This window comes from Myxocyprinus asiaticus, chromosome 3, assembly GCF_019703515.2.
Source record: "Myxocyprinus asiaticus isolate MX2 ecotype Aquarium Trade chromosome 3, UBuf_Myxa_2, whole genome shotgun sequence".
Classification (NCBI taxonomy): Eukaryota; Metazoa; Chordata; class Actinopteri; order Cypriniformes; family Catostomidae; genus Myxocyprinus; species Myxocyprinus asiaticus.
In genome coordinates this window covers 15,193,527-15,206,255 of record NC_059346.1, presented here as the reverse complement: position 1 = coordinate 15,206,255, position 12,729 = coordinate 15,193,527, and the positions used below count along the sequence as shown (strand labels likewise).

General features: G+C 37.6%; 2 protein-coding genes across 3 annotated transcripts in view; both read right to left on the bottom strand.

The window, feature by feature from the left end:
* Window positions 1–104: 104 nt before the first annotated feature.
* On the bottom strand, window positions 105–3,080 carry LOC127428570 (P-selectin glycoprotein ligand 1-like). Its single transcript, XM_051677003.1, has 2 exons — window positions 2,919–3,080; window positions 105–2,294 (listed from the first exon to the last, which is right to left on the bottom strand). The coding sequence occupies exon 2, from the start codon at window positions 2,286–2,288 to the stop codon at window positions 1,341–1,343; it is 948 nt and encodes a 315-aa protein (XP_051532963.1). The 5' UTR covers window positions 2,289–2,294; window positions 2,919–3,080; the 3' UTR covers window positions 105–1,340.
* Window positions 3,081–5,034: 1,954 nt separating this feature from the next.
* Window positions 5,035–12,729, bottom strand: part of LOC127424114 (microtubule-associated protein futsch-like) — an 81,283-nt gene continuing 73,588 nt past the window's right edge. For both annotated transcript variants that reach the window (XM_051669021.1, XM_051669029.1), the window contains one exon: window positions 5,035–6,211. In XM_051669021.1, the coding sequence (XP_051524981.1) occupies window positions 6,092–6,211 (120 nt within the window). In that variant the 3' untranslated portion in view covers window positions 5,035–6,091. The remainder of the gene's footprint in view (window positions 6,212–12,729) is intronic.

Here is a 12,729-nt window from a genome sequence, read left to right as displayed (position 1 = left end):
CCTCTTCCATTTATACCATCAAAGAGATAGCTATTGATTGGTCAAAAGGTCATCATACTGTTTTGTACCACTTCAAATGTAACAGTTTCACAAACAAATTCAATTGCACTTATTTATTTAACAATTACAAAATGAATTCAGGTAACAGTAACAGGGTAAACAATGCAGACTGGTCTCAGGCCTTGCACACCATTTAGTTATTTCTAAATAACTAACAGAATAATCACTGTGAGCCCTGCTAAGTAATTGATGGCATGATGCACTTGAAGAAGGTTTTCTGAACACTGGGCAATATATTTATCTGACAAGCGCTTGAACAAACATAGTACAGAACAGTACAGGTATATAAAAATTACATACACAGGGTCTATTAGCCTATCGACATCTGAAATCATACACAACAAAGGTTTGTCCTTTTATTAAATATGGTATTATAAACAAAGCAAAACATATTAAAGGACCTAAATGTGAAAGACTGAAATATGATTTATGTTGTTTTCTCATTCTGTTTTTTTTTTTTCCCAGATGTGCCAATCCTGTTGACTTTGGTCAAAGCATTTTTTTATTTCCTTTGATTCAAAAAAGGAGACAATGGAAAAGCCTTCTGTACAAAAGTAAAAAAAAAAAAAGTAAAAAAAAAATAATCTGGGTACATTTAAATGCATTTTATGTACATTCGCAACGATGCTATACTAAAAGCTTAAAGACTTAAAAATGTTTTAGGCTTACTCTCTCTTTGAGTAAATTATATGGCACTACTTTAACCACAAACAGGAATAGAACATATTCTAGTGCATGTTCAGTAATACATTCTGCCAAGTGTAGTGCCTGAGCTTTTCAGGGAGTAGTATAGTATTTCAGCACAAAAATTACAATTTAGGATTTAAACTGCTATCAGGCATACAAAAACGTGAAATATAAAATGTAAAATATAAAAGTGTCTCATTATTATTCAGTATTGTACAAATAAATTATACTAAGGTGCCATATAGACTAAACTCGGGGAAAAAAAGCTAGACGAAAAGCAAAGAATAGAGCAGAACGCAGATGACTCATCAAATAGACCCCTGGGCGATGTTCGTGTGGTTTTAGGAAGTGGTTCAAAGCCTTTAGATAAGCAATCCACATAATGGCTTTTGGCCACTATACCTCTAGTTTTTTTTTAATTCATTGTAAAGGTAGGCAGAATGTTTTAGAGCTGGGTTTATGTCATGTCTGAATGATTTATTTCTAACCACAAAGCAGTGATTTAAGGTAATCTCACGGCAATAGTCTTTCTGTGGTCTATCAGTAGAGTACTTCAGCAAAAGCTCAGTGCATGCATAAGAAACTTGTAACTTCTAAAGTGGGCCATCATTATCAGGAAGAAAGCTGTTCAGGGTCAGATTATCTCCATCAGGATCTCCATCCTCAGTATTAGGGATCAATGCTCCATTACTCTTGGGGTGTCTTAGCTTTGGAACTGGGTGATCAGTATCATTCATCAGGGCAGAAATGCAGACCATCTCTGTCTCCTGGAGAAGATGCGACTTGTGTCTGTATCTATATCTGGAGAGTTTGGTTGCCAGGCAGATGGTGCTTATGATAAAGATGGTTGTCAGGGCAGCCATTGAAGCAATGGCGATAAGGCAGTGACTCACAAGTCCATCCCTCTGAGAAGCTGTGAAACACAAGGGAGCCTTTTCCGTGGTTGACGTTTGGTTTTTAAAGATGCGTGAAGCTGTTGAGCGAGGTGCAGTAGATGTTGTTGATTTTTCCAAAGGTATTTTTGTTGTAGCTGCTGTTGTGTGGATTTCAGTTACCTTACCAGGCCCTACCAATGCAGGAAATGTGGGGGCAGAACTTCCTGCTTGTGAAATATGTCCAATACTATCATTTCTCTTAGGAAGTTGGGTGTACGAAGTATTCTCATTACCTGTTGGTTGGCTGACTGTCACACTCTCAGTTCCTTTGAAGTGGTTTCCCGAAGTCTCATTCCCTTCATTTTTTTGGGTGTGGCTCGAGTCTGAAATATTTTGGTGGTCCATACTTGTCACAGAGTCGTTTAAATCAGGTCTATCAGTTTTAACCTCAATGGTTTGTGCACTCATAGCCTTCAAATGGTCCACAGTGGTCTTTACAGTCTCAGGTCCAGTTATGTTTGTACTGTGTCTGTCAGTGGTGTTTGTGGATGTTGTGTCGTAGCTAATTTCCTTCTTCATCCTGGAGAGATATCTTGATGTGACCAGATTGTTCAGAGTGAACAGCAAAACAAGAACCGGTACACACCAAAGTCTGTTAGTCACCATTGCAATCTGTATAATAAAATAAAATAAACAGTAAAATGTTGCAGTTTAAACGAGCACAAATAGTCACACAACTCTATTGTCAGCTAGCTTTACCATCAAAACCACCATCCACATGCTTTTGGTAAGCATATTGATATATTGGTCTGTTCTTTCCTCTCAACTTAAGTGTTTTTTATCAAGGTCAGTTTGTATGCAGCACAGAGGATCTTCCAAACAAAGAGAAATCAGAGCAAACTGTAGTCCATTAACAATTATGGAAGGACATAACTGCCAATTGATTTTTATTTTTTTTACATTTAAAGAGGTTGCTCCTACTTTGACACACTCATGTGCTAGTTGAGTTAGTGAACAAAGCATGTGTTATGACCATTCCGGTTCAACACTTTCTGCTGGCTGACAAAGTGTCCTTGTTCTACTCTCAACAACACTATTCAATAACAAAAAATCTAATGATTAACATCATGGAACACTTATAACATTTTCAGATTTGCAATTTCCTGTCAGATAGTTGAATGCATATACTCTACAGTTTAAGAATGTCAAAAATCCAACACATCATATAAACATGTCTTCTGATTTTGGACATAAAATATGTTACAAAGACAATATTCATAAAACAACAATACCCACCTTCTGTTTGTATCGTTGATCTATGTTTTTGATGGAAATGTTAGGCCCCCTCGCATAGTTCACAAATGAACGCCTTAAAACCTGCTCGATGCAAAACTACAGGAAGTCAAGCCTCTCAAAGTATCAGACTAAAGCTGAGGTTTTCAAACTCTGACGCAAACCCGAATGAGCAAGCAAAAGACTAATATAAATATCAGATCTTAGTTCCCTAAACCAATGAGTTAGAATATGAGGACAGGAACCATACATGTAACCAACCATCCACCCACAAAGAGAGGTTTAATATTTTGTAAAAAACAAAGAGAGGCAAATGACAAGTTCAGTTTATTTTTTATTTCTCTGGTAAACTGATGAATGAAAAAAAAAAAAAATGGAACAGTTATCCACAAAGTTACATTTCCTTCCTTTCGATTTGTAATTCATTTCTATCATTGGAAACATTAAAGGCCTACAGTGTGCGGGGGGGGGGGGGGGGGGGGGGTATTATGCAGAGAGATAAACTATTTCTTTAAAATCATTAAATTCCAAAAGATGGACAACACCTTCCTTTAGACAAAGAAAATGAAAATGAGAAAAAGAAAAATGAGAAATTTAAAAATATATATTTACAAAGCATCAAATTCAAATCACTTACATACAGCCTTCTACTTGTATTATCTTTTCAACTTACAGTAATCCCTTTATTCAAGTCAGTCATTCACTCCATTGAAACCACATGTTCAAGGCCACATCACAAGGGCCTCTTGACCTTAAGCCTCTTAAACACCCAATAACATGACTATTGGACCCATCACATCCTGAAGTTGGTTTGTGATCATTTATTTCTTAATGAGGCCCAAGACTTCACCAATACTACTCATATAACCCATTGTTTTGTCCAATTTTTAAACATCTACTGATACATCTCACGGAACACATCTCTGTTCAGTAGATGGCATTCATTTCACAGCCCTGTTGTCCTTTTTAAATATCACTCTGGCTTGGCACATCTGTCCCACTAACACAGCCCCTAATCAAACCCATAAAACTATAAAACTTTAAAAAAAGAGAGGGAGAATGAAAGAGAGAGAAGGACATCAGAGGTATCTAGTTGCTGCTATTTGTGACAAAAATATATCTGTTGTATGCTGGTGGTAGGGAAGAGGCGGTGGTTAGTTTTTAGACTAATACTGAAAAGCATGTGGAGGAGGGGGAGGTGCTTTTCAGAACCAATCTAAGAGGCACTAGGCAGTGATGCAAACAGAACTGAGATATGTAGAAGTGTCAAAAACCCACAACAAAACCTTCTGATAAAGAAAGTAACCAAAGCAATCTGATCTGAATCACAGTCTCCTCTGTCCTTAACATGGAAAACTACAAAACCAAAAGGCCAGTTGTCATCACTCTGTAAATGTGGCCCACATAATAGGACCAATACAGCTATGATATGCTCTAGGCCTTAGTTGTCCCTTGAGAGGTTTGGTTCTGCTTGGTTAGGAGAGCAAAAAAACCCCTTTAGGAAAAGGAAGTCAATTGTGACTCACTGTATCAATGGAAGTCATGGTCTACAATGCACAGCAAAAGCATGTATAGACAAACCGATTGCCATTCACTTGGAAGTTTCCGAGATCAGGAAGGTGTGGATGCCACAACCCACGATGAGATGCATTGTAGAAAGGAATGACAAAGCAACCACGACAGCACAGCACTAACGGTGTTCCTCAGACCTGAAATATGTCTAACCTGCCATTCTTGATCCACAGTCAAGAGTAAAAGCTATCAAAACAATGAAAAGCTATTTTTGAGAGTACTTAAAAGACCTCAAAACATTTGCTGCAAAAGCTAATGGGCATCAATGGCCATGTTCTTGTTCTGAGCTTATTTCTTAATCTTTCGGGATGAGAAACTAGAAGCTAACAGCTTTAAACTGTTGGTTTCTGTCCTCATCCAGGAAATGGTATAAGACAAAGTGCAGATATGTAAAACAGGGAATGTGGAGAAAGAGATTAGAAAATAGAATAAAAAAAACTAAAAAAAAAAAAAAAACTCTGTTTGCATGCATTTACCATCATGATGAGAAATTGCTGCCATCAAGAAAGGAAATGTTTTTAGTCATAAGAAGAGAAATTATTGGGTGTTTTCATGGCAACAACCAGAACCAAATGTTTTGATTCCTTTGTCTACTAATATCTTAAAGGTATAGTTCACCTAAAAATGAATATTCTGTCATCATTTTCTCACCAATCATGGTATTTCAAACCCATGATACTTTCTTTCCTTCTTGGAATACAAAAAAGATGTTAGGCAGAATATTTTCCTATGTCACCATTCACTTTCACTGTATGGAAAAAGATTCAATGGAAGTGAATGGTGATAAAGACTAACATACTGCCCAACATCTCCATTTGAGTTCCAGGGTAAACGATGACAGAATTTTCATTTTTGAGTAAACTATTTCTTTAACATTTTAACATGGGTACCTGAATCACAAAAACTTTGTGGAACTTTTTTTTAGTGCACCTGTAATGTTTTTCAGTACTGGTTTGTAAACCTTGTCAGCTCTACATGTTTTCCAGGTTGGTTAAAATCTTTATTTTTTTATTTTGTATTCTCTAGAATGACATGAATAACAGAAGAATGGTTCCACTGATTTCCCCTCCTTGCATTACTAGCATATTGCTTTGTCCCTTATAAGTACAATGTTCAGATAAATCAAAAATGAAAAGCTAGTGAAATACTGTCAGGGAGGTGTGAACAACAACTCCTTTACAAATTTGGCAACACAGAAGGGCGAGAGTGAGCATTGCAATACTGATGGCTACTTCAAACTTTGAGCTCATCAAATTCATGTAACTGCTTCATCACGCAATCTTCTTGTTCACAATTTTTAATAAGAAAAACAAAACAAAATCTTAAGACCATTCAAGAACACCAGATAAAACAAAGGTTACAGAAAGATTCGGAGTGAGACAGAGTAAAAGCTAAAACGGAGGTGTTTCATCAAATGGCTATTAGATGTAAACAGATTCGGGGGATTGCAAAGGGAATAACTATTCATCTTGGAATGTCAGTTAAAGTCTTTGCAAAAGGCAGGCATCAGATGGAACGCTGTCATGGTGATTGGCAGTGACGGGTCCCGCCCACCTGGCCAAAGGGATATCCTGAATAGAAGGGGGAGGGGATTGCAGGGTCCTTTAGATGTCCATTTTAGACAACTGCTCCTCAAGTTTGGCAATTCTTTTTTCCTGACTGCTGACCAGCTCTCTGAGAGATTTGATTTCTTTCAACACCTCGTCCATCTTAGCTTCACTTTTCTGTTGAGGAAAAAAGTGAAAGACAAATATTAAGTACTAAGTTTTAAAAAAATGATATTGTGTATATATTTGAAATAAGGTGTTTATATGACACAGAATTCCGACTGAAACAAGCATCTGCCACCTGTCTTATTCGGATTTCTCGAAACCGAAATATTGGCTTAATCAGGTTATATCACTCCATGATGCATACATACTAGAGCTGGCAAAATGAACGCGTTAATGCATGCGATTAATTCAAAAAGTTTTCTTGCGGAGATCAAAGTGGTGCTTGAAGTCGGCATTGATGCCCTGATGCGAATTGTGAAAGTGGCTTCACGATTGCTGTAACAAAGCGGATAACCACAGTCTGTTGGCTGATAAATAGTGTGAAAGATGAGTTTACGAGATTTAATGCCCACTGCAATGAATATTTAACCTACGGGAGGACTAGTTATTTCAATTAGTCAAACTCCAATTTAGACTTTGGGAAACGTTTAATGTTACTTCAATTTGTGCTATTTAAATGCATTTCTATCTTTATATTATGGAAGGCTTTGTTTGGGAAATGCTAATAAAGCATTATATTGTTACATATTGTTTTGTTTTCTTTCCTAAAAAAGGGGGGAAATGTATTTTGACAAGAAAAGTAGTATATATAGTCAAATTTCAGCACTTTCAAAATTTAAATTTTTAATCGACTGACAACACTAATACATAGAGCTGAAGTCAGAAGTTTACATACGCTTAGGTTGAAGTCATTAAAACTCATTTTTAATCACTCCACAGATTTCATATTAGCAAACTATAGTTTTGGCAAGTTGTTTAGGACATCTACTTTGTGCATGACATGAGTAATTTTTCCACCAATTGTTTACAGACAGATGATTTCACTTTTAATTGACTATATCACAATTCCACTGGGTCAGAAGTTTACATACACCAAGTTAACTGTGTTAAAATTCCAGAAAATGTTGTCAAGCCTTTAGACAATTAGCCATTTAGCTTCTGATAGGAGGTGTACTGAATTGGAGGTGTACCTGTGGATATATTTTAAGGCATACCTTCAAACTCAGTACCTCTTTGCTTGATATCATGAGAAAATCAAAATAAATGAGCCAAGACCTCAGAAAAAAAATTGTGGACCTCCACAAGTCTAGTTCATCCTTGGGAGCAATTTCCAAATGCCAAACAATAGTACACAAGTATAAACACGATGGGACCACGCAGCCATCATACCGCTAAGGAAGGAGACACATTCTGTCTCCTAGAGATGAACGTAGTTTGGTGCAAAAAGTGCAAAGCAATCCCAGAAGGACCTTGTGAAGATGCTGGAGGAAACAGGCAGTGCAAGTATATATATCCACAGTAAAACAAGTCCTATATCAATATAACCTGAAAGGCTGCTCAGCAAGGAAGAAGCCACTGCTCCAAAACCGCCATAAAAAGCCAGACTACAGTTTGCAAGTGCACATGGGGACAAAGATCTTACTTTTTGGAGAAATGTCCTCTGGTCTAATGAAACAAAACTTGAACTGTTTGGCCACAATGACCATCGTTATGTTTGGAGGAAAAAGGGTGAGGCTTGCAAGCCGAAGAACACCATCCCAACCGTGAAGTATGTGGGTGGCAGCATCATGTTGTGGGGGTGCTTTGCTGCAGGAGGAACTGGTGCACTTCACAAAATAGATGGCATCACGAGGAAGGAAAATTATTTGGATATATTGAAGCACTCTCTCAAGACATCAGCCAGGAAGTTAAAGCTCGGTCGCAAACGGGTCTTCCAAATGGACAATGACCCCAAAGTTATGGCAAAAAGGCTTAAGGACAACAAAGTCAAGGTATTGGAGTGGCCATCATAAAGCCCTGACCTTAATCCAATAGAAAATTTGTGGGCAGAACTGAAAAAGCATGTGCAAGCAAGGAGGCCTACAAACCTGACTCAGTTACACCAGTTCTGTCTGAAGGAATGGGCCAAAATTCCAGCAACTTATTGTGAGAAGCTTGCGGAAGGCTACCCAAAACATTTGACCCAAGTTAAACAATTTAAAGGTAATGCCACCAAATACTAACAAAGTGTACATAAACTTCTGACCCACTGGGAATGTGATGAAGATATAAAAGCTGAAATAAATAATTCTCTCTACTATATTCTGACATTTCACATTCTTAAAATAAAGTAGTGATCCTAACTGACCTAAGACAGGGAATGTTTTCTACGACTAAATGTCAGGAACTGTGAAAAACTGAGTTTAAATGTATTTGGCTAAGGTGCATGTAAACTTCTGACTTCATCTGTGCGTATATTGGAATACGTCCAAATTCCAATATTAATCGGAATTTAAATTTTCATGGAAACGTGGTCAGTATAGCCGAGAATGATTAGGGTTTCTCCAGTCTATTAAGTGTTACTATAGTCTCTTTGATAACGATGCTGATATTAGCAGGAAACTTAATATATGTGCATGTAACTAGGCTGTCATATTGTATTTAGACATTGATTATTAAATAAAACGTCATTTGACAAAACAAACTTTTTTTGTGAATCAATTTCACAAAATAACAGATCAAATATCCACATGTAACCAATAAAGGTTGGTGTGTTTGTAGGGCAGCTCACTGGTTCCTGTGATTACAGCCCTGAGCGGGGAGAGCTGGGTTTAGAAGGCGAGGCACACATGTGGTGTTGCTGTCATGTTATTAAGTAGGCATGTGGTTGGGGGTTGAGTTTGCTCTACAACGTCTCTCTCAGGCAACTAAAAAAAAAACACTATATATGAGTGAAGATGTTATATATGAGATGTTAACCTTGAACAATGCAATAATTTAACTATGTGTAGTTCTGAATTAAGAGACTTTATTTATATATATTGTGCAGTGTTTGGGAAGGCAGTGTTAATATGAAATACAGGGGAAGTGCATTGAAACACAAAACTGGAAGCAGGACCACACAGAATCAGTGCCCACAGAACTTCTCAAAAATGTAAAGGTGATTTACAGAGTACACATCCCCCACTCCTTGCATGTTTTTTTTTACGTTGTTCCCAATCTGTATGGGAACAACAAAAATTGTTAGGCAGGATGCTGGCCTTAGTCACCATTCACTTTTATTGTATGGAAATAAGATGCAATGAAAGTGAATGGTGATAGAGGCTAACATTCTGCCTAAAATCTCACGAGTCATACAGGTTTGAAATAGGGATGGGCATTTTTGAGTAATTTTGTAGTAGAGTACTGTAACCCCCGCAAAACGAGTTCTCGATTAACCGTAAATGAAAAGGCACGTTAAAAATAACATGTATGACACTTACGTGAAATTTATAATTTGTTTTATTCACAAAAGTTATGAAGAACGGTTTCAAAATCAACAAACTATGCTTTTCTTTTGAGAAAAAAATTAAATGAACAATATGCATTAATAAAAAATGGAAAACAAAAAAGATTTAAAAATAACAGCAAAAATAATTTGCTCTCACACGGAGCTTACATAGAAACCAGTACTGACAGCATGATGGTAATTTTTAACATTTCCTGTTATTATTTAGAAAAACAAGTGGCGAAAGCTAGCTTTTTATAAAATGCGCTCTGCCCGTGTTCACGCACATACAGTGCATCCGGAAAGTATTCACAGCGCTTCACTTTTTTCACATTTTGTTATGTTACAGCTTTATTCCAAAATGGATTAAATTCATTATTTTCCTCAAAATTCTACAAACAATACCCCATAATGACAACGTGAAAGAAGTTTGTTTGAAATCTTTGCAAATATATTAAAAATAAAAAACAAAAAACAAAATAAATGAATAAATAAATAAATCACATGTACATAAGTATTCACAGCCTTTGCCATGACACTCAAAATTGAGCTCAGGTGCATCCTGTTTCCACTGATCATCCTTGAGATGTTTCTACAACTTGATTGGAGTCCACCTGCGGTAAATTCAGTTGATTGGACATGATTTGGAAAGGCACACACCTGTCTATATAAGATCCCACAGTTAACAGTGCATGTCAGAGCACAAACCAAGCCATGAAGTCCAAGAAATTGTCTGTAGACCTCCGAGACAGGATTGTATCGAGGAACAGATCTGGGGAAGGGTACAGAAAAATTTCTGCAGCACTGAAAGTCCTAATGAGCACAGTGGCCTCCATCATCCGTAAATGGAAGAAGTTTGGAACCACCAGGACTCTTCCTAGAGCTGGCCGCCCAGCCAAACTGAGCGATCAGGGAAGAAGGGCCTTAGTCAGGGAGGTGACCAAGAACCCGATGGTCACTCTGACAGAGCTCCAGCGTTTCTCTGTGGAGAGAGGAGAACCTTCCAGTAGAACAACCATCTCTGCAGCACTCCACCAATCAGGCCTGTATGGTAGAGTGGCCAGACGGAAGACACTCCTCAGTAAAAGGCACATGACAGCTCGCCTGGAGTTTGCCAAAAGGCACTTGAAGGACTCTCAGACCATGAGAAACAAAGATTGAACTCTTTGGCCTGAATGGCAAGCGTCATGTCTGGAGGAAACCAGGCACCGCTCATCACCTGGCCAATACCATCCCTACAGTGAAGCATGGTGGTGGCAGCATCATGCTGTGGGGATGTTTTTCAGCGGCAGGAACTGGGAGACTAGTCAGGATCAAGGGAAAGATGAATGCAGCAATGTACAGAGACATCCTTGATGAAATCTGCTCCAGAACGCTCTGGACCTCAGACTGGGGCGAAGGTTCATCTTCCAACAGGACAACGACCCTAAGCACACAGCCAAGATAACAAAGGAGTGGCTACGGGACAACTCTGTAAATGTCCTTGAGTGGCCCAGCCAGAGCCCAGACTTGAACCCGATTGAACATCTCTGGAGAGATCTGAAAATGGCTGTGCACCGACGCTCCCCATCCAACCTGATGGAGCTTGAGAGGTCCTGCAAAGAAGAATGGGAGAAACTGCCCAAAAATAGGTGTGCCAAGCTTGTAGCATCATACTCAAAAAGACTTGAGGCTGTAATTGGTGCCAAAGATGCTTCAACAAAGTATTGAGCAAAGGCTGTGAATACTTGTGTACATGTGATTTTTTTTCGTTTTTTATTTTTAATAAATTTGCAAAGATTTCAAACAAACTTCTTTCATGTTGTCATTATGGGGTATTGTTTGTAGAATTTTGAGGAAAATATTGAATTTAATCCATTTTGGAATAAGGCTGTAACATAAAATGTGGAAAAAGTGAAGCGCAGTGAATACTTTCCGGATGCACTGTACACATACTATTCTAATAAGCTTCCGAGTTTCTTGTTTCTTTCCTTCATAAAAGCAGATCCTTGTCCATTGGTTGGCATGACTCTAACAAGAACCAAATACAAAAAGTAGATTCAATAAGAATCAAAATATTACAAGTACTGTCTTGTAATATAATTTGGCTCTACTTTAGAAGCACAGATGCCATTATATCTTCTTCTCTCATCCAAAACCTCAATGACACACATCCACCACGACCCCCAGTGGACTCAATTGTAAAAGCAAGATTTGGTGAGAGATTCAGAGGGAAAATTAAGTGTAATTCAAATGTGAAAAGGAAAATTAATTTGCGATATTCGATAAGAGATTTTAATACTCAAGCTGGTGCAGATTACTCAATTATTCGTGCACATCCCTAGTCTGAAACAACAAGAGGCTGAGTAAATGATGACAAAATTCTCATTTTTGGGTTAACCATCCCTTTAAATATCTTAGCTAATCTGATAATGCTTTGGGCTACTGGTATAGCCTAATTTATTCTATGGAAGAAGCCAAACTTTTTTCTCCTGGGTGAACTAAAGCACCTTAGACAAGGGGTGTTCAATTAAAGTTCCAAGATGTCCGGACTCTAGATTTCCTTCCCCGCAAAGGTCTGGACAATAACTTGCATGGTGTTAGTAGTCAGTATAGCTATGAAAAGACATAAGGAATGCTCATTTAAAAAAAATAATAGGCCTAATTGTACATTTCCAAGTTGGCAGTAATAGTACTTTGTAAAAGAAGAAAAAAAAAGAAAAGAAAAAAAAACAAAGGATTAGGACATTGGGGCTCCAGAGACAAAGCCAAAGTTTTTGGGGGTTTGGGGGATCTTCTACCAAAAGATTATAATATTTCAATGAGTTCATCAATCATGAGCACTTTGTTATAAATATTAAAAGATAAAATCAACTGTTCATTTTGAAGCTGAATGACAACAGTCCAGTATTTGTGTTTGAATATTTTTAGATACTCAATGGGCATAGGGGGCCTTGTGACTATTAAGGAAATATATTGTGTGGGGGTTCAGGGGCCCTGAGAGAAAATTTTTAAAATGTAAAGGTCTGAATGGATCATTTTTATATTTTCCATCAAATGAAAATTTACCAACAACAAACAATGTACAGCAGAATGGTGAAGCTTAAAAATATTGCTAGCTAAAGTTAATTAGGCCTATAAATGGTCAGACTATCAAATAATGGAAACGTTCTCATGAGAACTCCACTATGCCACTAGTTAATTCACATTTTTGGTTGTTTTTCCCTTGTCATTTATGCCAGAG